The 26,597-nt window shown below is 41.9% G+C and overlaps 3 protein-coding genes across 3 annotated transcripts; all 3 read left to right on the top strand.

The window, feature by feature from the left end:
- Nucleotides 1-6: 6 nt before the first annotated feature.
- On the top strand, nt 7-16,436 carry LOC129115708 (protocadherin Fat 4-like; the record flags this gene model as incomplete). The annotated part of the gene is given in 10 exon segments (XM_054627006.1): nt 7-1,788; nt 2,440-2,579; nt 3,759-4,737; nt 6,709-7,621; nt 8,135-8,203; nt 8,206-10,559; nt 12,529-13,467; nt 13,773-13,780; nt 14,005-14,710; nt 14,712-16,436. Coding segments are annotated over 10 exon segments (9,615 nt in total), but the record flags the coding sequence as incomplete, so codon positions are not given.
- Nucleotides 16,437-16,881: 445 nt separating this feature from the next.
- On the top strand, nt 16,882-19,296 carry LOC129115707 (protocadherin alpha-C2-like). The gene has a single exon (XM_054627005.1). It carries the CDS (start codon nt 16,882-16,884, stop codon nt 19,294-19,296), a length of 2,415 nt encoding a protein of 804 aa, XP_054482980.1.
- A 3,965-nt stretch (nt 19,297-23,261) lies between these two features.
- Nucleotides 23,262-25,676, top strand: LOC129115706 (protocadherin alpha-C2-like). Its single transcript, XM_054627004.1, has one exon. It carries the CDS (start codon nt 23,262-23,264, stop codon nt 25,674-25,676), a length of 2,415 nt encoding a protein of 804 aa, XP_054482979.1.
- Nucleotides 25,677-26,597: the final 921 nt, after the last annotated feature.

Here is a 26,597-nt window from a genome sequence, read left to right as displayed (position 1 = left end):
CATAATTTAATACTGACTGCGGTGGACGGTGGGGTCCCCGTGCGCTCCGGCACTGCCAACATTATTGTTAGAGTACAGGATACGAACGATAATCCTCCGCGGTTTGACAAGCAGACTTACACAATTAACATGACAGAAAATGCCCCGATCGGAACATTAGTGATGAAGCTTAACGCTACAGATCTCGATGAGGGTCTTAATTCAGAGATAGTGTACTCATTCACACTTTACACATCAGAAAAAACACAAGACATATTTGAATTGAACCCTAACACAGGGGAGATAACTGTGAAGGGTACTATTGACTATGAAGATATGAAACTCTATGAAATGCACATTGAGGCAAAAGACAAGGGGACGCATCCCTTGCTGGGGCAGTGTACAGTAGTCGTCCACGTGACGGACATGAATGATAATTATCCGGAAATAACCATACAGTCGGTAAAAAACACAGTTGATGAGAACATCCCAGTGGGAAGTGTCATTGCTCTTGTAGGTATAAGTGACAGAGACACTGGCAGTAATGGTAACGCAAGCTTAACCATAAATCAGCGCATGCCCTTTATTCTTAACAAGACGTCGGATAGCCCCATGCATTATAAACTCATAGTGTCTGAACCTTTGGATCGTGAGTCAGTACCTGAATATGAAATCAAACTGATTGTGACAGATGCAGGAACGCCGCCTTTGTCTGACAACGAAACAATAACTCTGCATCTGCTGGATGTTAATGACAACGCACCGCAGTTCCCTCTGTCGTTTTATACTATACGTGTAAATGAGAATAACGCACCTGGGGCTTTGCTCAGTTCACTCACTGCGTTTGACCCCGACCTCCATGAAAACCAGTATCTAGTTTATTTCATCCTAGAGAAGGAGATAGCCAACACCTCCATGTCCATGCTGTTCTCCATCAATCCAGAGAACGGTAATCTTTACGCACTAAAAACTTTTGACTATGAGATCGAGAAGGAGTTTCTTTTCCACATCGAGGCCAGAGACTCTGGCTCTCCTCCTCTCAGCAGTAACGTGACGGTCCACATCATCATAGTGGACCAGAACGACAACGCTCCGGTTATTGTCTCTCCGTGGCGAGCGCACGGCTCTGTGGTGGAGGAAAAGATCCCCAGATCCACCGATAAAGGCTCTCTGGTTGCCAAGGTGATAGCCTTGGACACCGACTCGGTGCACAACTCTCGGATTACCTACCAGTTTCTACAAGTGACTGACGCCACCTTGTTCAGTCTGGATCAATACAACGGAGAGATCCGGACTATGAGGATGTTCAGTTACAGAGACCCTCGCCACCAGAGGATGATTGTTGTTGCCAAGGACAACGGGAATCCCGCTCTCTCTGCTACAGTCACCATCAAGCTGTCCACGATGGAGACTGCGGTTAAGGCCTACTCTGACATGACTGAGGTGCCTCTAGAATATGACATCTTCTCAGACCTAAACCTGTATTTGGTCATCGGTCTGGGCTCGGTGTCATTTCTCCTGCTCATCACCATATTGGTCACCATCGTGCTCAAGTGTCAGAAACCCAAGCCCAGCAAAGCGGCTCCTCCCTGCAGGAACAGTGTGATCAGTGAGAGGAACTCCACCATCGCAGATTCCACTCTGGTCTCCAACGATGCCTACTGGTACAGTCTGTTTCTAGCAGAGACCAGGAAAGGAAAGATGGTGGTGAGACAGCCTGTGCCAAAGGGCTCCAGATACATCGTGTCCAGTTTACCAAGAGGAACAGGACTGACAGACACTAGTGACTCAGCAGCTTCCACTCTGCAGGTGAGAGTCAAATGTACACATGTATTTTCATATTTATAATTTATCAATGTTTAGTGACATTTTTTTTTAGTTCATTTTATCAATGAATCAATATTGATTAGTATTTTAATCATTAGTAAAATAATAACAGCATGCTTAACCAAATCAGATCAAAACTAATGTAAAGAAATAAGTTTACTTTTGGCAGCTATAGTCCATTTAAACTCACATGATTCTAATAAACGGAATTTTAAGGTTCAGCCCGTGTAACGAAGTTAAACGAGCCTTGGAAACATAAGGGGTGGCGCTGTTTTGTTAGTAAAATGCCAGAATCAGCGTCATGACAGTGAATCGTTGTCATCAGGGCAGATCGTAAAAGAACCAGACAGCTCCGTGGTGCTGAATATTCACTCCGAAAACGGCTCAACCTTTTCAGCGCCAACATATCGTCGGGATACATTTTTTGATAATATATTCGGGATCAAGACCGTAACAGCAAAGGTCGATATTTCTGGACACGTATATATTTTCCTTTGAAATGCAGTAAACCGGGACACAACAATGGGGTCCTTTATAACAATGCATTCTTGTAAAAGGTACGTGCTGCTCGTTCTTCTTTTTTCTTTCGCTCGTAACACATTGACTTCAGTGTCTCATTATTCAATACCTGAGGAGATGAAAGAAGGATCCGTTGTAGCAAATCTTGCTACCGATCTCAGTCTGGATGTGAAAACACTGAACCAGAGGAAGATGCGTCTCGACATCATTGCAAACAAGAAATATCTGGATGTGAACAAAGAGACTGGTGAACTGTATGTTGTTGAAAAGATCGACAGGGAAAATATTTGCAATACCAAGTCATCAACGTCTTGTTATCTCAAATTGGAGGTAATATTAGAAAACCCAGTAAGAATTTTTAATATAGAAGTAGAAATATCGGATATGAACGACAACGCCCCGCAGTTTCGCAGAGACGCCATACATTTAGATATATCTGAAGCGACGCCAAAAGGAGAGAGATTCTCTCTCAGTAATGCAGTTGATCCTGATGTTGGAAGTAATTCAGTTAAAACATACCACCTGAGTGAAAGTGAACATTTTAATATTGAAGTTCAGACTGGCAGAGAAGGTTCGAAGTTTGCCGAATTAATATTAACAAAGACTTTAGATCGAGAGCAGCATGCTGTTCATAATTTAATACTCACAGCTGTAGATGGAGGCACACCTGCTCGTTCTGGCACTGCAAGTGTAATTGTTCGTGTTTTGGACACAAATGACAACGCTCCTACTTTTGACAAATTAAACTATAATTTAAAAATAATGGAAAATTCTCCCATTGGAAGCCTTGTTGTTCATCTCAATGCAACAGACTTAGATGAGGGGTCAAATTCTGATGTAACTTATTCATATAGTTTATATACATCAGAGAAAACACAAGAAACATTTAATCTGAATCCTTCCACTGGTGAAATTACTGTTAAAGGAATGCTAAACTATGAGGATTTCAGGATTTATGATATGGAAGTTATAGCAACTGATAAAGGAGCCAGTGCTTTATCAGGACAATGTACTATAAAGATTCTGGTTGAAGACATGAATGACAACCATCCAGAAATATCTATTAAATCATTTCAGAGTCCAGTCCATGAAAACATAGAATTAGACACAGTGATAGCTGTAGTTAGTGTCAGTGATAAAGACTCAGGTGATAATGGAGTAGTTGATCTTCATATTCCAGATAATATGCCTTTCAAACTGCGGGAGTCCTCTGATAACTATTATGAATTAGTAGTGTCAGAGCCTTTAGACCGTGAGAAGGTTCCAGAATATGACATCACTTTCACTGTGACAGACAGAGGTTCTCCTCCTTTATCTGACAATGAAACTATGACGTTAGAACTGCTGGATGTTAATGACAATGTTCCACAGTTCCCTCTGTCATTTTATACTATACGTGTAAATGAGAATAACGCACCTGGGGCTTTGCTCAGTTCACTCACTGCGTTTGACCCCGACCTCCATGAAAACCAGTATCTAGTTTATTTCATCCTAGAGAAGGAGATAGCCAACACCTCCATGTCCATGCTGTTCTCCATCAATCCAGAGAACGGTAATCTTTACGCACTAAAAACTTTTGACTATGAGATCGAGAAGGAGTTTCTTTTCCACATCGAGGCCAGAGACTCTGGCTCTCCTCCTCTCAGCAGTAACGTGACGGTCCACATCATCATAGTGGACCAGAACGACAACGCTCCGGTTATTGTCTCTCCGTGGAGAGCGCACGGCTCTGTGGTGGAGGAAAAGATCCCCAGATCCACCGATAAAGGCTCTCTGGTTGCCAAGGTGATAGCCTTAGACACCGACTCGGTGCACAACTCTCGGATTACCTACCAGTTTCTACAAGTGACTGACGCCACCTTGTTCAGTCTGGATCAATACAACGGAGAGATCCGGACTATGAGGATGTTCAGTTACAGAGACCCTCGCCACCAGAGGATGATTGTTGTTGCCAAGGACAACGGGAATCCCGCTCTCTCTGCTACAGTCACCATCAAGCTGTCCACGATGGAGACTGCCGTTAAGGCCTACTCTGACATGACTGAGGTGCCTCTAGAATATGACATCTTCTCAGACCTAAACCTGTATTTGGTCATCGGTCTGGGCTCGGTGTCATTTCTCCTGCTCATCACCATATTGGTCACCATCGTGCTCAAGTGTCAGAAACCCAAGCCCAGCAAAGCGGCTCCTCCCTGCAGGAACAGTGTGATCAGTGAGAGGAACTCCACCATCGCAGATTCCACTCTGGTCTCCAACGATGCCTACTGGTACAGTCTGTTTCTAGCAGAGACCAGGAAAGGAAAGATGGTGGTGAGACAGCCTGTGCCAAAGGGCTCCAGATACATCGTGTCCAGTTTACCAAGAGGAACAGGACTGACAGACACTAGTGACTCAGCAGCTTCCACTCTGCAGGTGAGAGTCAAATAAACACATGTATTTTCATATTTATAATGAATCAATATTGATTAGTATTTTAATTTGCATAGTAAAAGCAATCAGGACAGCATGCTTAACCAAATCAGATCAAAACTAATGTAAAGAAATAAGTTTACATTTGGCAGCTATAGTCCATTTAAACTCAAATGAAAATAATAAACGGAATTTTAAGGTTCAGCCCGTGTAACGAAGTTAAACGAGCCTTGGAAACATAAGGGGTGGCGCTGTTTTGTTAGTAAAATGCCAGAATCAGCGTCATGACAGTGAATCGTTGTCATCAGGGCAGATCGTAAAAGAACCAGACAGCTCCGTGGTGCTGAATATTCACTCCGAAAACGGCTCAACCTTTTCAGCGCCAACATATCGTCGGGATACATTTTTTGATAATATATTCGGGATCAAGACCGTAACAGCAAAGGTCGATATTTCTGGACACGTATATATTTTCCTTTGAAATGCAGTAAACCGGGACACAACAATGGGGTCCTTTATAACAATGCATTCTTGTAAAAGGTACGTGCTGCTCGTTCTTCTTTTTTCTTTCGCTCGTAACACATTGACTTCAGTGTCTCATTATTCAATACCTGAGGAGATGAAAGAAGGATCCGTTGTAGCAAATCTTGCTACCGATCTCAGTCTGGATGTTAAAACACTGAACCAGAGGAAGATGCGTCTCGACATCATTGCAAACAAGAAATATCTGGATGTGAACAAAGAGACTGGTGAACTCTATGTTGTTGAAAAGATCGACAGGGAAAATATTTGCACAACCAAATCATCAGCGTCCTGTTATCTCAAACTGGAGATAATATTAGAAAACCCAGTAAGAATTTTTAATATAGAAGTAGAAATATCGGATATGAACGACAACGCCCCGCAGTTTCGCAGAGACGCCATACATTTAGATATATCTGAAGCGACGCCAAAAGGAGAGAGATTCTCTCTCAGTAATGCAGTTGATCCTGATGTTGGAAGTAATTCAGTTAAAACATACCACCTGAGTGAAAGTGAACATTTTAATATTGAAGTTATGACTGGCAGAGATGGGTCGAAATTTGCCGAATTAATATTAACAAAGACTTTAGATCGAGAGCAGCATGCTGTTCATAATTTAATACTCACAGCTGTAGATGGAGGCACACCTGCTCGTTCTGGCACTGCAAGTGTTATTGTTCATGTTTTAGACACAAATGACAACGCTCCTACTTTTGATAAATTAAACTATAATTTAAAAATAATGGAAAATTCTCCCATTGGAAGCCTTGTTGTTCATCTCAATGCAACAGATTTAGATGAGGGTCAAATTCTGATGTAACATATTCATATAGTTTATATACATCAGAGAAAACACAAGAAACATTTAATCTGAATCCTTCCACTGGTGAAATTACTGTTAAAGGAATGCTAAACTATGAGGATTTCAGGATTTATGATATGGAAGTTATAGCAACTGATAAAGGAGCCAGTGCTTTATCAGGACAATGTACTATAAAGATTCTGGTTGAAGACATGAATGACAACCATCCAGAAATATCTATTAAATCATTTCAGAGTCCAGTCCATGAAAACATAGAATTAGACACAGTGATAGCTGTAGTTAGTGTCAGTGATAAAGACTCAGGTGACAATGGAGTAGTTGATCTTCATATTCCAGATAATATGCCTTTCAAACTGCGGGAGTCCTCTGATAACTATTATGAATTAGTAGTGTCAGAGCCTTTAGACCGTGAGAAGGTTCCAGAATATGACATCACTTTCACTGTGACAGACAGAGGTTCTCCTCCTTTATCTGACAATGAAACTATGACGTTAGAACTGCTGGATGTTAATGACAATGTTCCACAGTTCCCTCTGTCATTTTATACTATACGTGTAAATGAGAATAACGCACCTGGGGCTTTGCTCAGTTCACTCACTGCGTTTGACCCCGACCTCCATGAAAACCAGTATCTAGTTTATTTCATCCTAGAGAAGGAGATAGCCAACACCTCCATGTCCATGCTGTTCTCCATCAATCCAGAGAACGGTAATCTTTACGCACTAAAAACTTTTGACTATGAGATCGAGAAGGAGTTTCTTTTCCACATCGAGGCCAGAGACTCTGGCTCTCCTCCTCTCAGCAGTAACGTGACGGTCCACATCATCATAGTGGACCAGAACGACAACGCTCCGGTTATTGTCTCTCCGTGGAGAGCGCACGGCTCTGTGGTGGAGGAAAAGATCCCCAGATCCACCGATAAAGGCTCTCTGGTTGCCAAGGTGATAGCCTTAGACACCGACTCGGTGCACAACTCTCGGATTACCTACCAGTTTCTACAAGTGACTGACGCCACCTTGTTCAGTCTGGATCAATACAACGGAGAGATCCGGACTATGAGGATGTTCAGTTACAGAGACCCTCGCCACCAGAGGATGATTGTTGTTGCCAAGGACAACGGGAATCCCGCTCTCTCTGCTACAGTCACCATCAAGCTGTCCACGATGGAGACTGCGGTTAAGGCCTACTCTGACATGACTGAGGTGCCTCTAGAATATGACATCTTCTCAGACCTAAACCTGTATTTGGTCATCGGTCTGGGCTCGGTGTCATTTCTCCTGCTCATCACCATATTGGTCACCATCGTGCTCAAGTGTCAGAAACCCAAGCCCAGCAAAGCGGCTCCTCCCTGCAGGAACAGTGTGATCAGTGAGAGGAACTCCACCATCGCAGATTCCACTCTGGTCTCCAACGATGCCTACTGGTACAGTCTGTTTCTAGCAGAGACCAGGAAAGGAAAGATGGTGGTGAGACAGCCTGTGCCAAAGGGCTCCAGATACATCGTGTCCAGTTTACCAAGAGGAACAGGACTGACAGACACTAGTGACTCAGCAGCGTCCACTCTGCAGGTGAGAGTCCAATAAACACATGTATTTTCATATTTATAATGAATCAATATTGATTAGTATTTTAATTTGCATAGTAAAAGCAATCAGGACAGCATGCTTAACCAAATCAGATCATAAATAATGTAAAGAAATAAGTTTACTTTTGGCAGCTATAGTCCATTTAAACTCACATGATTCTAATAAACGGAATTTTAAGGTTCAGCCCGTGTAACGAAGTTAAACGAGCCTTGGAAACATAAGGGGTGGCGCTGTTTTGTTAGTAAAATGCCAGAATCAGCGTCATGACAGTGAATCGTTGTCATCAGGGCAGATCGTAAAAGAACCAGACAGCTCCGTGGTGCTGAATATTCACTCCGAAAAAGGCTCAACCTTTTCAGCGCAAACATATCGTCGGGATTTATCATTTTTGAGAATATGTTCGGGATCAAGACCGTAACAGCAAAAGCCGATATTTCTGGACACGTATATATTTTCCTTTGAAATGCAGTAAACCGGGACACAACAATGGGGTCCTTTATAACAATGCATTCTTGTAAAAGGTACGTGCTGCTCGTTCTTCTTTTTCTTTCGCTCGTAACACATTGACTTCAGTGTCTCATTATTCAATACCTGAGGAGATGAAAGAAGGATCCGTTGTAGCAAATCTTGCTACCGATCTCAGTCTGGATGTGAAAACACTGAACCAGAGGAAGATGCGTCTCGACATCATTGCAAACAAGAAATATCTGGATGTGAACAAAGAGACTGGTGAACTGTATGTTGTTGAAAAGATCGACAGGGAAAATATTTGCAATACCAAATCATCAACGTCATGTTATCTCAGACTAGAGGTAATATTAGAAAATCCACTGCGAATTTTTAATATAGAAGTAGAAATATCGGATATGAACGACAACGCCCCGCAGTTTCGCAGAGACGCCATACATTTAGATATATCTGAAGCGACGCCAAAAGGAGAGAGATTCTCTCTCAGTAATGCAGTTGATCCTGATGTTGGAAGTAATTCAGTTAAAACATACCACCTGAGTGAAAGTGAACATTTTAATATTGAAGTTCAGACTGGCAGGGAAGGGTCAAAATTTGCTGAATTAATATTAACAAAGACTTTAGATCGAGAGCAGCATACTGTTCATAATTTAATACTCACAGCTGTAGATGGAGGCACACCTGCTCGTTCTGGCACTGCAAGTGTTATTGTTCATGTTTTGGACACAAATGACAACGCTCCTACTTTTGACAAATTAAACTATAGTTTAAAAATAATGGAAAATTCTCCCATTGGAAGCCTTGTTGTTCATCTCAATGCAACAGATTTAGATGAGGGGTCAAATTCTGATGTAACTTATTCATATAGTTTATATACATCAGAGAAAACACAAGAAACATTTAATCTGAATCCTTCCACTGGTGAAATTACTGTTAAAGGAATGCTAAACTATGAGGATTTCAGGATTTATGATATGGAAGTTATAGCAACTGATAAAGGAGCCAGTGCTTTATCAGGACAATGTACTATAAAGATTCTGGTTGAAGACATGAATGACAACCATCCAGAAATATCTATTAAATCATTTCAGAGTCCAGTCCATGAAAACATAGAATTAGACACAGTGATAGCTGTAGTTAGTGTCAGTGATAAAGACTCAGGTGACAATGGAGTAGTTGATCTTCATATTCCAGATAATATGCCTTTCAAACTGCGGGAGTCCTCTGATAACTATTATGAATTAGTAGTGTCAGAGCCTTTAGACCGTGAGAAGGTTCCAGAATATGACATCACTTTCACTGTGACAGACAGAGGTTCTCCTCCTTTATCTGACAATGAAACTATGACGTTAGAACTGCTGGATGTTAATGACAATGTTCCACAGTTCCCTCTGTCATTTTATACTATACGTGTAAATGAGAATAACGCACCTGGGGCTTTGCTCAGTTCACTCACTGCGTTTGACCCCGACCTCCATGAAAACCAGTATCTAGTTTATTTCATCCTAGAGAAGGAGATAGCCAACACCTCCATGTCCATGCTGTTCTCCATCAATCCAGAGAACGGTAATCTTTACGCACTAAAAACTTTTGACTATGAGATCGAGAAGGAGTTTCTTTTCCACATCGAGGCCAGAGACTCTGGCTCTCCTCCTCTCAGCAGTAACGTGACGGTCCACATCATCATAGTGGACCAGAACGACAACGCTCCGGTTATTGTCTCTCCGTGGAGAGCGCACGGCTCTGTGGTGGAGGAAAAGATCCCCAGATCCACCGATAAAGGCTCTCTGGTGGCCAAGGTGATAGCCTTAGACACCGACTCGGTGCACAACTCTCGGATTACCTACCAGTTTCTACAAGTGACTGACGCCACCTTGTTCAGTCTGGATCAATACAACGGAGAGATCCGGACTATGAGGATGTTCAGTTACAGAGACCCTCGCCACCAGAGGATGATTGTTGTTGCCAAGGACAACGGGAATCCCGCTCTCTCTGCTACAGTCACCATCAAGCTGTCCACGATGGAGACTGCGGTTAAGGCCTACTCTGACATGACTGAGGTGCCTCTAGAATATGACATCTTCTCAGACCTAAACCTGTATTTGGTCATCGGTCTGGGCTCGGTGTCATTTCTCCTGCTCATCACCATATTGGTCACCATCGTGCTCAAGTGTCAGAAACCCAAGCCCAGCAAAGCGGCTCCTCCCTGCAGGAACAGTGTGATCAGTGAGAGGAACTCCACCATCGCAGATTCCACTCTGGTCTCCAACGATGCCTACTGGTACAGTCTGTTTCTAGCAGAGACCAGGAAAGGAAAGATGGTGGTGAGACAGCCTGTGCCAAAGGGCTCCAGATACATCGTGTCCAGTTTACCAAGAGGAACAGGACTGACAGACACTAGTGACTCAGCAGCGTCCACTCTGCAGGTGAGAGTCCAATAAACACATGTATTTTCATATTTATAATGAATCAATATTGATTAGTATTTTAATTTGCATAGTAAAAGCAATCAGGACAGCATGCTTAACCAAATCAGATCATAAATAATGTAAAGAAATAAGTTTACATTTGGCAGCTATAGTCCATTTAAACTCAAATGAAAATAATAAACGGAATTTTAAGGTTCAGCCCGTGTAACGGAGTTAAACGAGCCTTGGAAACATAAGGGGTGGCGCTGTTTTGTTAGTAAAATGCCAGAATCAGCGTCATGACAGTGAATCGTTGTCATCAGGGCAGATCGTAAAAGAACCAGACAGCTCCGTGGTGCTGAATATTCACTCCGAAAACGGCTCGACCTTTTCAGCGCCAACATATCGTCGGGATACATTTTTTGATAATATGTTCGGGATCAAGACCGTAACAGCAAAAGTCGATATTTCTGGAAACGTACATCATTTCATTTGACGTGACTTAAACCCGCACACAACAATGGGGTCCTTTATAACAATGCATTCTTGTAAAAGGTACGTGCTGCTCGTTCTTCTTTTTTCTTTCGCTCGTAACACATTGACTTCAGTGTCTCATTATTCAATACCTGAGGAGATGAAAGAAGGATCCGTTGTAGCAAATCTTGCTACCGATCTCAGTCTGGATGTGAAAACACTGAACCAGAGGAAGATGCGTCTCGACATCATTGCAAACAAGAAATATCTGGATGTGAACAAAGAGACTGGTGAACTCTATGTTGTTGAAAAGATCGACAGGGAAAATATTTGTCAATACAAAATCAACGTCATGTTATCTCAAACTTGAGGTAATATTAGAAAATCCACTGCGAATTTTTAATATAGAAGTAGAAATATCGGATATGAACGACAACGCCCCGCAGTTTCGCAGAGACGCCATACATTTAGATATATCTGAAGCGACGCCAAAAGGAGAGAGATTCTCTCTCAGTAATGCAGTTGATCCTGATGTTGGAAGTAATTCAGTTAAAACATACCACCTGAGTGAAAGTGAACATTTTAATATTGAAGTTCAGACTGGCAGAGAAGGGTCAAATTTGCCGAATTAATATTAACAAAGACTTTAGATCGAGAGCAGCATGCTGTTCATAATTTAATACTCACAGCTGTAGATGGAGGCACACCTGCTCGTTCTGGCACTGCAAGTGTTATTGTTCATGTTTTAGACACAAATGACAACGCTCCAACTTTTGATAAATTAAACTATAATTTAAAAATAATGGAAAATTCTCCCATTGGAAGCCTTGTTGTTCATCTCAATGCAACAGATTTAGATGAGGGGTCAAATTCTGATGTAACTTATTCATATAGTTTATATACATCAGAGAAAACACAAGAAACATTTAATCTGAATCCTTCCACTGGTGAAATTACTGTTAAAGGAATGCTAAACTATGAGGATTTCAGGATTTATGATATGGAAGTTATAGCAACTGATAAAGGAGCCAGTGCTTTATCAGGACAATGTACTATAAAGATTCTGGTTGAAGACATGAATGACAACCATCCAGAAATATCTATTAAATCATTTCAGAGTCCAGTCCATGAAAACATAGAATTAGACACAGTGATAGCAGTAGTTAGTGTCAGTGATAAAGACTCAGGTGATAATGGAGTAGTTGATCTTCATATTCCAGATAATATGCCTTTCAAACTGCGGGAGTCCTCTGATAACTATTATGAATTAGTAGTGTCAGAGCCTTTAGACCGTGAGAAGGTTCCAGAATATGACATCACTTTCACTGTGACAGACAGAGGTTCTCCTCCTTTATCTGACAATGAAACTATGACGTTAGAACTGCTGGATGTTAATGACAATGTTCCACAGTTCCCTCTGTCATTTTATACTATACGTGTAAATGAGAATAACGCACCTGGGGCTTTGCTCAGTTCACTCACTGCGTTTGACCCCGACCTCCATGAAAACCAGTATCTAGTTTATTTCATCCTAGAGAAGGAGATAGCCAACACCTCCATGTCCATGCTGTTCTCCATCAATCCAGAGAACGGTAATCTTTACGCACTAAAAACTTTTGACTATGAGATCGAGAAGGAGTTTCTTTTCCACATCGAGGCCAGAGACTCTGGCTCTCCTCCTCTCAGCAGTAACGTGACGGTCCACATCATCATAGTGGACCAGAACGACAACGCTCCGGTTATTGTCTCTCCGTGGAGAGCGCACGGCTCTGTGGTGGAGGAAAAGATCCCCAGATCCACCGATAAAGGCTCTCTGGTTGCCAAGGTGATAGCCTTAGACACCGACTCGGTGCACAACTCTCGGATTACCTACCAGTTTCTACAAGTGACTGACGCCACCTTGTTCAGTCTGGATCAATACAACGGAGAGATCCGGACTATGAGGATGTTCAGTTACAGAGACCCTCGCCACCAGAGGATGATTGTTGTTGCCAAGGACAACGGGAATCCCGCTCTCTCTGCTACAGTCACCATCAAGCTGTCCACGATGGAGACTGCGGTTAAGGCCTACTCTGACATGACTGAGGTGCCTCTAGAATATGACATCTTCTCAGACCTAAACCTGTATTTGGTCATCGGTCTGGGCTCGGTGTCATTTCTCCTGCTCATCACCATATTGGTCACCATCGTGCTCAAGTGTCAGAAACCCAAGCCCAGCAAAGCGGCTCCTCCCTGCAGGAACAGTGTGATCAGTGAGAGGAACTCCACCATCGCAGATTCCACTCTGGTCTCCAACGATGCCTACTGGTACAGTCTGTTTCTAGCAGAGACCAGGAAAGGAAAGATGGTGGTGAGACAGCCTGTGCCAAAGGGCTCCAGATACATCGTGTCCAGTTTACCAAGAGGAACAGGACTGACAGACACTAGTGACTCAGCAGCTTCCACTCTGCAGGTGAGAGTCAAATGTACACATGTATTTTCATATTTATAATGAATCAATATTGATTAGTATTTTAATTTGCATAGTAAAAGCAATCAGGACAGCATGCTTAACCAAATCAGATCATAAATAATGTAAAGAAATAAGTTTACATTTGGCAGCTACAGTCCATTTAAACTCACATGATTTTAATAAACGGAATTTTAAGGTTCAGCCCGTGTAACGAAGTTAAACGAGCCTTGGAAACATAAGGGGTGGCGCTGTTTTGTTAGTAAAATGCCAGAATCAGCGTCATGACAGTGAATCGTTGTCATCAGGGCAGATCGTAAAAGAACCAGACAGCTCCGTGGTGCTGAATATTCACTCCGAAAACGGCTCAACCTTTTCAGCGCCAACATATCGTCGGGATACATTTTTTGATAATATATTCGGGATCAAGACCGTAACAGCAAAGGTCGATATTTCTGGAAACGTATATATTTTCCTTTGAAATGCAGTAAACCGGGACACAACAATGGGGTCCTTTATAACAATGCATTCTTGTAAAAGGTACGTGCTGCTCGTTCTTCTTTTTTCTTTCGCTCGTAACACATTGACTTCAGTGTCTCATTATTCAATACCTGAGGAGATGAAAGAAGGATCCGTTGTAGCAAATCTTGCTACCGATCTCAGTCTGGATGTGAAAACACTGAACCAGAGGAAGATGCGTCTCGACATCATTGCAAACAAGAAATATCTGGATGTGAACAAAGAGACTGGTGAACTCTATGTTGTTGAAAAGATCGACAGGGAAAATATTTGCCCAAGCAAGTCATCAACGTCTTGTTATCTCAAACTGGAGGTAATATTAGAAAACCCAGTAAGAATTTTTAATATAGAAGTAGAAATATCGGATATAAACGACAACGCCCCGCAGTTTCGCAGAGACGCCATACATTTAGATATATCTGAAGCGACGCCAAAAGGAGAGAGATTCTCTCTCAGTAATGCAGTTGATCCTGATGTTGGAAGTAATTCAGTTAAAACATACCACCTGAGTGAAAGTGAACATTTTAATATTGAAGTTCAGACTGGCAGAGATGGGTCAAAATTTGCCGAATTAATATTAACAAAGACTTTAGATCGAGAGCAGCATGCTGTTCATAATTTAATACTCACAGCTGTAGATGGAGGCACACCTGCTCGTTCTGGCACTGCAAGTGTTATTGTTCGTGTTTTAGACACAAATGACAACGCTCCTACTTTTGACAAATTAAACTTACAACATAAAAATAATGGAAAATTCTCCCATTGGAAGCCTTGTTGTTCATCTCAATGCAACAGACTTAGATGAGGGGTCAAATTCTGATGTAACGTATTCATATAGTTTATATACATCAGAGAAAACACAAGAAACATTTAATCTGAATCCTTCCACTGGTGAAATTACTGTTAAAGGAATGCTAAACTATGAGGATTTCAGGATTTATGATATGGAAGTTATAGCAACTGATAAAGGAGCCAGTGCTTTATCAGGACAATGTACTATAAAGATTCTGGTTGAAGACATGAATGACAACCATCCAGAAATATCTATTAAATCATTTCAGAGTCCAGTCCATGAAAACATAGAATTAAACACAGTGATAGCTGTAGTTAGTGTCAGTGATAAAGACTCAGGTGATAATGGAGTAGTTGATCTTCATATTCCAGATAATATGCCTTTCAAACTGCGGGAGTCCTCTGATAACTATTATGAATTAGTAGTGTCAGAGCCTTTAGACCGTGAGAAGGTTCCAGAATATGACATCACTTTCACTGTGACAGACAGAGGTTCTCCTCCTTTATCTGACAATGAAACTATGACGTTAGAACTGCTGGATGTTAATGACAATGTTCCACAGTTCCCTCTGTCATTTTATACGATACGTGTAAATGAGAATAACGCACCTGGGGCTTTGCTCAGTTCACTCACTGCGTTTGACCCCGACCTCCATGAAAACCAGTATCTAGTTTATTTCATCCTAGAGAAGGAGATAGCCAACACCTCCATGTCCATGCTGTTCTCCATCAATCCAGAGAACGGTAATCTTTACGCACTAAAAACTTTTGACTATGAGATCGAGAAGGAGTTTCTTTTCCACATCGAGGCCAGAGACTCTGGCTCTCCTCCTCTCAGCAGTAACGTGACGGTCCACATCATCATAGTGGACCAGAACGACAACGCTCCGGTTATTGTCTCTCCGTGGAGAGCGCACGGCTCTGTGGTGGAGGAAAAGATCCCCAGATCCACCGATAAAGGCTCTCTGGTGGCCAAGGTGATAGCCTTAGACACCGACTCGGTGCACAACTCTCGGATTACCTACCAGTTTCTACAAGTGACTGACGCCACCTTGTTCAGTCTGGATCAATACAACGGAGAGATCCGGACTATGAGGATGTTCAGTTACAGAGACCCTCGCCACCAGAGGATGATTGTTGTTGCCAAGGACAACGGGAATCCCGCTCTCTCTGCTACAGTCACCATCAAGCTGTCCACGATGGAGACTGCGGTTAAGGCCTACTCTGACATGACTGAGGTGCCTCTAGAATATGACATCTTCTCAGACCTAAACCTGTATTTGGTCATCGGTCTGGGCTCGGTGTCATTTCTCCTGCTCATCACCATATTGGTCACCATCGTGCTCAAGTGTCAGAAACCCAAGCCCAGCAAAGCGGCTCCTCCCTGCAGGAACAGTGTGATCAGTGAGAGGAACTCCACCATCGCAGATTCCACTCTGGTCTCCAACGATGCCTACTGGTACAGTCTGTTTCTAGCAGAGACCAGGAAAGGAAAGATGGTGGTGAGACAGCCTGTGCCAAAGGGCTCCAGATACATCGTGTCCAGTTTACCAAGAGGAACAGGACTGACAGACACTAGTGACTCAGCAGCTTCCACTCTGCAGGTGAGAGTCAAATGTACACATGTATTTTCATATTTACAACGAATCAATATTGATTAGTATTTTAATTTGCATAGTAAAATCAATCAGGACAGCATGCTTAACCAAATCAGATCATAAATAATGTAAAGAAATAAGTTTACATTTGGCAGCTATAGTCCATTTAAACTCAAATGAAAATAATAAACGGAATTTTAAGGTTCAGCCCGTGTAACGAAGTTAAACGAGCCTTGGAAACATAAGGGGTGGCGCTGTTTTGTTAGTAAAATGCCAGAATCAGCGTCATGACAGTGAATCGTTGTCATCAGGGCAGATCGTAAAAGAACCAGACAGCTCCGTGGTGCTGAATATTCACTCCGAAAACGGCTCAACCTTTTCAGCGCCAACATATCGTCGGGATACATTTTTTGATAATATGTTCGGGATCAAGACCGTAACAGCAAAAGTCGATATTTCTGGACACGTATATATTTTCCTTTGAAATGCAGTAAACCGGGACACAACAATGGGGTCCTTTATAACAATGCATTCTTGTAAAAGGTACGTGCTGCTCGTTCTTCTTTTTTCTTTCGCTCGTAACACATTGACTTCAGTGTCTCATTATTCAATACCTGAGGAGATGAAAGAAGGATCCGTTGTAGCAAATCTTGCTACCGATCTCAATCTGGATGTTAAAACACTGAACCAGAGGAAGATGCGTCTCGACATCATTGCAAACAAGAAATATCTGGATGTGAACAAAGAGACTGGTGAACTCTATGTTGTTGAAAAGATCGACAGGGAAAATATTTGTCTAGCAAAATCGTCTTGTTATCTGAGATTGGAGATTATACTAGACAACCCAGTAAGAATTTTTAATATAGAAGTAGAAATATCGGATATGAACGACAACGCCCCGCAGTTTCGCAGAGACGCCATACATTTAGATATATCTGAAGCGACGCCAAAAGGAGAGAGATTCTCTCTCAGTAATGCAGTTGATCCTGATGTTGGAAGTAATTCAGTTAAAACATACCACCTTAGTGAAAGTGAACATTTTAATATTGAAGTTCAGACTGGCAGGGAAGGGTCAAAATTTGCTGAATTAATATTAACAAAGACTTTAGATCGAGAGCAGCATACTGTTCATAATTTAATACTCACAGCTGTAGATGGAGGCACACCTGCTCGTTCTGGCACTGCAAGTGTTATTGTTCGTGTTTTGGACACAAATGACAACGCTCCTACTTTTGACAAATTAAACAACATACAATTAATGGAAAATTCTCCCATTGGAAGCCTTGTTGTTCATCTCAATGCAACAGACTTAGACGAAGGGTCAAATTCTGATGTAACTTATTCATATAGTTTATATACATCAGAGAAAACACAAGAAACATTTAATCTGAATCCTTCCACTGGTGAAATTACTGTTAAAGGAATGCTAAACTATGAGGATTTCAGGATTTATGATATGGAAGTTATAGCAACTGATAAAGGAGCCAGTGCTTTATCAGGACAATGTACTATAAAGATTCTGGTTGAAGACATGAATGACAACCATCCAGAAATATCTATTAAATCATTTCAGAGTCCAGTCCATGAAAACATAGAATTAGACACAGTGATAGCTGTAGTTAGTGTCAGTGATAAAGACTCAGGTGATAATGGAGTAGTTGATCTTCATATTCCAGATAATATGCCTTTCAAACTGCGGGAGTCCTCTGATAACTATTATGAATTAGTAGTGTCAGAGCCTTTAGACCGTGAGAAGGTTCCAGAATATGACATCACTTTCACTGTGACAGACAGAGGTTCTCCTCCTTTATCTGACAATGAAACTATGACGTTAGAACTGCTGGATGTTAATGACAATGTTCCACAGTTCCCTCAGTCATTTTATACTATACGTGTAAATGAGAATAACGCACCTGGGGCTTTGCTCAGTTCACTCACTGCGTTTGACCCCGACCTCCATGAAAACCAGTATCTAGTTTATTTCATCCTAGAGAAGGAGATAGCCAACACCTCCATGTCCATGCTGTTCTCCATCAATCCAGAGAACGGTAATCTTTACGCACTAAAAACTTTTGACTATGAGATCGAGAAGGAGTTTCTTTTCCACATCGAGGCCAGAGACTCTGGCTCTCCTCCTCTCAGCAGTAACGTGACGGTCCACATCATCATAGTGGACCAGAACGACAACGCTCCGGTTATTGTCTCTCCGTGGAGAGCGCACGGCTCTGTGGTGGAGGAAAAGATCCCCAGATCCACCGATAAAGGCTCTCTGGTGGCCAAGGTGATAGCCTTAGACACCGACTCGGTGCACAACTCTCGGATTACCTACCAGTTTCTACAAGTGACTGACGCCACCTTGTTCAGTCTGGATCAATACAACGGAGAGATCCGGACTATGAGGATGTTCAGTTACAGAGACCCTCGCCACCAGAGGATGATTGTTGTTGCCAAGGACAACGGGAATCCCGCTCTCTCTGCTACAGTCACCATCAAGCTGTCCACGATGGAGACTGCGGTTAAGGCCTACTCTGACATGACTGAGGTGCCTCTAGAATATGACATCTTCTCAGACCTAAACCTGTATTTGGTCATCGGTCTGGGCTCGGTGTCATTTCTCCTGCTCATCACCATATTGGTCACCATCGTGCTCAAGTGTCAGAAACCCAAGCCCAGCAAAGCGGCTCCTCCCTGCAGGAACAGTGTGATCAGTGAGAGGAACTCCACCATCGCAGATTCCACTCTGGTCTCCAACGATGCCTACTGGTACAGTCTGTTTCTAGCAGAGACCAGGAAAGGAAAGATGGTGGTGAGACAGCCTGTGCCAAAGGGCTCCAGATACATCGTGTCCAGTTTACCAAGAGGAACAGGACTGACAGACACTAGTGACTCAGCAGCTTCCACTCTGCAGGTGAGAGTCCAATAAAAACATGTATTTTCATATTTATAATGAATCAATATTGATTAGTATTTTAATTTGCATAGTAAAATCAATCAGGACAGCATGCTTAACCAAATCAAATCATAAATAATGTAAATAAATAAGTTTACATTTGGCAGCTATAGTCCATTTAAACTCACATGATTTTAATAAACGGAATTTTAAGGTTCAGCCCGTGTAACTAATTTAAAGAGCCTTGGAAACATAAGGGGTGGCGCTGTTTTGTTAGTAAAATGCCAGAATCAGCGTCATGACAGTGAATCGTTGTCATCAGGGCAGATCGTAAAAGAACCAGACAGCTCCGTGGTGCTGAATATTCACTCCGAAAAAGGCTCAACCTTTTCAGCACCAACATATCGTCGGGATTATCATTTTTGAGAATATATTCGGGATCAAAACAGTAACAGCAAAAGCCGATATTTCTGGAAACGTATATATTTTCATTTGAATGCAGTAAACCGGGACACAACAATGGGGTCCTTTATAACAATGCATTCTTGTAAAAGGTACGTGCTGCTCGTTGTTCTTTTTTCTTTCGCTCGTAACACATTGACTTCAGTGTCTCATTATTCAATACCTGAGGAGATGAAAGAAGGATCCGTTGTAGCAAATCTTGCTACCGATCTCAGTCTGGATGTTAAAACACTGAACCAGAGGAAGATGCGTCTCGACATCATTGCAAACAAGAAATATCTGGATGTGAACAAAGAGACTGGTGAACTGTATGTTGTTGAAAAGATCGACAGGGAAAATATTTGCACAACCAAATCATCAGCGTCCTGTTATCTCAAACTGGAGATAATACTAGAAAACCCAGTAAGAATTTTTAATATAGAAGTAGAAATATCGGATATGAACGACAACGCCCCGCAGTTTCGCAGAGACGCCATACATTTAGATATATCTGAAGCGACGCCAAAAGGAGAGAGATTCTCTCTCAGTAATGCAGTTGATCCTGATGTTGGAAGCAACTCAGTTAAAACATACCACCTGAGTGAAAGTGAACATTTTAATATTGAAGTTCAGACTGGCAGAGATGGGTCAAAATTTGCCGAATTAATATTAACAAAGACTTTAGATCGAGAGCAGCATGCTGTTCATAATTTAATACTCACAGCTGTAGATGGAGGCACACCTGCTCGTTCTGGCACTGCAAGTGTAATTGTTCGTGTTTTAGACACAAATGACAACGCTCCTACTTTTGACAAAAGTAATTACAACATACAATTAATGGAAAATTCTCCCATTGGAAGCCTTGTTGTTCATCTCAATGCAACAGACTTAGACGAAGGGTCAAATTCTGATGTAACGTATTCATATAGTTTATATACATCAGAGAAAACACAAGAAACATTTAATCTGAATCCTTCCACTGGTGAAATTACTGTTAAAGGAATGTTAAACTATGAGGATTTCAGGATGTATGATATGGAAGTTATAGCAACTGATAAAGGAGCCAGTGCTTTATCAGGACAATGTACTATAAAGATTCTGGTTGAAGACATGAATGACAACCATCCAGAAATATCTATTAAATCATTTCAGAGTCCAGTCCATGAAAACATAGAATTAGACACAGTGATAGCTGTAGTTAGTGTCAGTGATAAAGACTCAGGTGACAATGGAGTAGTTGATCTTCATATTCCAGATAATATGCCTTTCAAACTGCGGGAGTCCTCTGATAACTATTATGAATTAGTAGTGTCAGAGCCTTTAGACCGTGAGAAGGTTCCAGAATATGACATCACTTTCACTGTGACAGACAGAGGTTCTCCTCCTTTATCTGACAATGAAACTATGACGTTAGAACTGCTGGATGTTAATGACAATGTTCCACAGTTCCCTCTGTCATTTTATACTATACGTGTAAATGAGAATAACGCACCTGGGGCTTTGCTCAGTTCACTCACTGCGTTTGACCCCGACCTCCATGAAAACCAGTATCTAGTTTATTTCATCCTAGAGAAGGAGATAGCCAACACCTCCATGTCCATGCTGTTCTCCATCAATCCAGAGAACGGTAATCTTTACGCACTAAAAACGTTTGACTATGAGATTGAGAAGGAGTTTCTTTTCCACATCGAGGCCAGAGACTCTGGCTCTCCTCCTCTCAGCAGTAACGTGACGGTCCACATCATCATAATGGACCAAAACGACAACGCTCCGGTTATTGTCTCTCCGTGGAGAGCGCACGGCTCTGTGGTGGAGGAAAAGATCCCCAGATCCACCGATAAAGGCTCTCTGGTGGCCAAGGTGATAGCCTTAGACACCGACTCGGTGCACAACTCTCGGATTACCTACCAGTTTCTACAAGTGACTGACGCCACCTTGTTCAGTCTGGATCAATACAATGGAGAGATCCGGACTATGAGGATGTTCAGTTACAGAGACCCTCGCCACCAGAGGATGATTGTTGTTGCCAAGGACAACGGGAATCCCGCTCTCTCTGCTACAGTCACCATCAAGCTGTCCACGATGGAGACTGCGGTTAAGGCCTACTCTGACATGACTGAGGTGCCTCTAGAATATGACATCTTCTCAGACCTAAACCTGTATTTGGTCATCGGTCTGGGCTCGGTGTCATTTCTCCTGCTCATCACCATATTGGTCACCATCGTGCTCAAGTGTCAGAAACCCAAGCCCAGCAAAGCGGCTCCTCCCTGCAGGAACAGTGTGATCAGTGAGAGGAACTCCACCATCGCAGATTCCACTCTGGTCTCCAACGATGCCTACTGGTACAGTCTGTTTCTAGCAGAGACCAGGAAAGGAAAGATGGTGGTGAGACAGCCTGTGCCAAAGGGCTCCAGATACATCGTGTCCAGTTTACCAAGAGGAACAGGACTGACAGACACTAGTGACTCAGCAGCTTCAACTCTTCAGGTAGGGAAGAAACTATTTTAAACAAATATTATCCGAGTATGTCCATTAAATATAGACATAACATAACGTGCAAAATGTTAAATTCTATAGCAGTTTTTGTTTTGTGCTTAAAATGTTAAACATTCCATACATCAAAACTCCTGAAACTTACATTTTTTAGTGTTTTATACAGGAGTACATAAACATATTTACCGTCTTCATACCGCTGGTAATCAAAGTTGCCATCCAGACATCATCTTAATGTTGCTACAATTCTTAAATCTTGTAAAATTGGACAAATGATAGGAAATCTGCATCCTCTGCCCCTTCAATAGATCAGCTTTTCTCCCCCAAGGTATTTAGGTAAAACTAAAATTCGTTTTTCTATAGGTCGGGAGGCAACCGAGTGCGCTTCAGGTGGCAGCATCACTTAAACATACAAGATATATACCGACGAAATATTGAAATTCCATTAATATAAAGTTTAAACAACACGTAAACAACTTATTAGTCAATCATGGTATGGTTTTACACATGCAAACCTGCGCGTAAAAGTGTAACAAGTAGGCAAAGACTGTGACATGAGGTATTGCAATGATGCATTTCCGTTTAGAATATATGGAACTAAAGAAAATAATGACCCCCTGTATATTTACAGTATATATTTTTTAAGAAAATAAACTCCGAAAAAATATCCATTAAAACTTGTAACTTTTGCCAGCCCAGAAACCTGAAAAAAAGTGAATGCCAAACGTTTGATTGTTTTTCACCTAAATTACGTTTACACATTATTTATTACTAATTAGCGAAATTTAAACATCTCCGATATTTTACAGGGTGCAAAGGCACATAAAGGACATTTCACGTCGCTGCTCTCCACAAAAACATATATTTAATGAAGTCATCGTTCTCCTGATAGTTTATTGGATGCTGGGCAGGCAGACATATTGGATGCAAATCTCTGCTGATACCAGCATAAAGAAACGTTTCCCTTGAACACCCTCGTTGACTTTCATCATTGAACAAAAGGATTCTGTCTTATTTCTTCAACGAACATCAAATGTCAAGGTTTTAAATACGGATTATTTACAATGGCTCGTCAGTATTCCCGGAGCGGGTACGTGTCAGTATTTCTCTTTCTTTCTGCCATGATGAACACGGTCTCTACGGTCACCCATTATTCTGTTCCCGAAGAAATGGAGGAAGGCTCTGTCGTTGCTAATTTAGCAACTGATCTGGGATTAGACGTGAAGACTCTGAATAAAAGAAAAATGCGCGTCGACGTTGTAGGCAATAAGAAATATCTTGATATCAACAAAGACACGGGAGAGCTATTTTTTCTGGAAAGGATAGACAGAGAGTTGTTATGCCCCTTGAAGACAACATGCTTTCTACGATTAGACGCTACGATTGAAAACCCGATACGAATGTTTAATATCGAGGTGGAAATCACGGATATTAACGACAACGCTCCTCATTTTCGAAGAGGAACGATGCACTTGGACATCTCTGAATCAAGCCCCGTTGGAGAGAGATTCTCATTGAATAATGCTGCAGACCCAGATGTTGGAACTAATTCTGTGAAGGATTACCATCTGAGCTCAAGTGAACACTTCGCCATTGAAATTCAGACCGGGAGAGATGGGTCAAAGTTTGCTGATTTGATTCTGAAGAAAGCTTTAGATAGAGAGCAGCAGGCTGTTCATAATCTAATTCTCACTGCTGTGGACGGTGGCGTGCCCACGCGCACAGGTACAGCCAGCATCATTGTTCGCGTGCTTGATGTGAACGACAACGCCCCTTCATTCGACAAAGACAAATACATTGTAGATGTGATGGAAAACTCCCCGATTGGCAGTCTAGTTATAAAAGTAAACGCCACTGATTTAGATGAAGGTTCAAATTCTGATATTGTTTATTCATATAGTTTATATACATCAGAGAGAACGCAACAGGTGTTTAACTTGAATCCAGAGAATGGTGAAATCAGAGTGAAAGAGATGATCAATTATGAAGATTTTAAACTTTATGACATGGAAGTTATTGCCAGCGATAAGGGGCCTAACTCCTTAACTGGTCAGTGTAAACTGTCAATTCAGGTGACAGACATGAATGACAACCATCCAGAAATATCTATTAAATCATTTCAGAGTCCAATAAAAGAAGACATAGAATTAGACACAGTGATAGCTGTAGTTAGTGTCAGTGATAAAGACTCAGGTGATAATGGAGTAGTTGATCTTCATATTCCAGATAATATGCCTTTCAAACTGCGGGAGTCCTCTGATAACTATTATGAATTAGTAGTGTCAGAGCCTTTAGACCGTGAGAAGGTTCCAGAATATGACATCACTTTCACTGTGACAGACAGAGGTTCTCCTCCTTTATCTGACAATGAAACTATGACGTTAGAACTGCTGGATGTTAATGACAATGTTCCACAGTTCCCTCTGTCATTTTATACTATACGTGTAAATGAGAATAACGCACCTGGGGCTTTGCTCAGTTCACTCACTGCGTTTGACCCTGACCTCCATGAAAACCAGTATCTAGTTTATTTCATCCTAGAGAAGGAGATAGCCAACACCTCCATGTCCATGCTGTTCTCCATCAATCCAGAGAACGGTAATCTTTACGCACTAAAAACTTTTGACTATGAGATCGAGAAGGAGTTTCTTTTCCACATCGAGGCCAGAGACTCTGGCTCTCCTCCTCTCAGCAGTAACGTGACGGTCCACATCATCATAGTGGACCAGAACGACAACGCTCCGGTTATTGTCTCTCCGTGGAGAGCGCACGGCTCTGTGGTGGAGGAAAAGATCCCCAGATCCACCGATAAAGGCTCTCTGGTTGCCAAGGTGATAGCCTTGGACACCGACTCGGTGCACAACTCTCGGATTACCTACCAGTTTCTACAAGTGACTGACGCCACCTTGTTCAGTCTGGATCAATACAACGGAGAGATCCGGACTATGAGGATGTTCAGTTACAGAGACCCTCGCCACCAGAGGATGATTGTTGTTGCCAAGGACAACGGGAATCCCGCTCTCTCTGCTACAGTCACCATCAAGCTGTCCACGATGGAGACTGCCGTTAAGGCCTACTCTGACATGACTGAGGTGCCTCTAGAATATGACATCTTCTCAGACCTAAACCTGTATTTGGTCATCGGTCTGGGCTCGGTGTCATTTCTCCTGCTCATCACCATATTGGTCACCATCGTGCTCAAGTGTCAGAAACCCAAGCCCAGCAAAGCGGCTCCTCCCTGCAGGAACAGTGTGATCAGTGAGAGGAACTCCACCATCGCAGATTCCACTCTGGTCTCCAACGATGCCTACTGGTACAGTCTGTTTCTAGCAGAGACCAGGAAAGGAAAGATGGTGGTGAGACAGCCTGTGCCAAAGGGCTCCAGATACATCGTGTCCAGTTTACCAAGAGGAACAGGACTGACAGACACTAGTGACTCAGCAGCGTCCACTCTGCAGGTAGGGAAGAAACTCTTTTAAACAAACATTATTCGAGTATGTCCATTAAATATAGACATAACAGAACGTGCGAAACGTCAAATTCTATGGCAGTTTTTTTTTTGTCCTTAAAATGTTAACCATTTCATATATCCAAACTCTTGAAACTTACATTTTTTAGTGGTTAATAGATGAGTATAGAAACATTTACCGTCTTCATACCGCTGGTAATCAAAGTTGCCATCCAGACATCATCTTAATGTTGATACAATTCTTAAATCTTGTAAAATTAGACAAATTATAGGAAATTTGCATCCTCTGCCCCTTCAATAGATCAGCTTTTCTCCCCCAAGGTACAGTACCAGTCAAAAGTTTGGACACACCTTCTCATTCAACTCCTTTGAAGAATGTAAAATATAAAACATATTCTGGTTTGTTGAGCATTTGTTTGTTTACCACATAATTCCATATGTGTTCCTTCATAGCTTGGATGTCTTCAATATTAATCTACAATGTAGAAAAAAATAAAAATAAAAATAAAGAAAAAACATTGAATGAGAAGGTGTGTCCAAACTTTTGACTGGTACTGTATTTCGGTAAAACTAAAATTCCTTTTTTTATAGGTCGGGAGGCAACGGATGTGCGCTTCAGGTCGCAGCCTCACTTAAACAGACTAAATATAAACTGACGATACATTGAATATCCATTAAAATAAAGACTAAACAGCACGTAAACAACTTATATGTCAAACATGGCATGGTCTTACACACACACACACACACACACACACACACACACACACACACACACAACGGTGCGTAAAAGTGTAACACGAAGGCAAAGACTGTGACATGAGATATTGCAACGATAGATTTCCGTTTAGAATATATGGAATTAAGCGAAAATAATGAACCACCTGTATATTTATATATTTTATAGAAAAAATCCTCCAACAAAACTTGT

The sequence above is a fragment of the Anoplopoma fimbria genome, unplaced genomic scaffold (genome assembly GCF_027596085.1).
Source record: "Anoplopoma fimbria isolate UVic2021 breed Golden Eagle Sablefish unplaced genomic scaffold, Afim_UVic_2022 Un_contig_12206_pilon_pilon, whole genome shotgun sequence".
NCBI lineage: Eukaryota > Metazoa > Chordata > Actinopteri > Perciformes > Anoplopomatidae > Anoplopoma > Anoplopoma fimbria.
Note: the sequence above shows the minus strand (reverse complement) of the source record. Positions and strands in the feature narration are given on the sequence as shown.

Bases quoted from the DNA above. Each gene is read 5' to 3' on its own strand.
- LOC129115707 (XM_054627005.1), top strand. From the start codon at position 16,882: ATGGGGTCCTTTATAACAATGCATTCTTGTAAAAGGTACGTGCTGCTC.
- LOC129115706 (XM_054627004.1), top strand. From the start codon at position 23,262: ATGGCTCGTCAGTATTCCCGGAGCGGGTACGTGTCAGTATTTCTCTTT.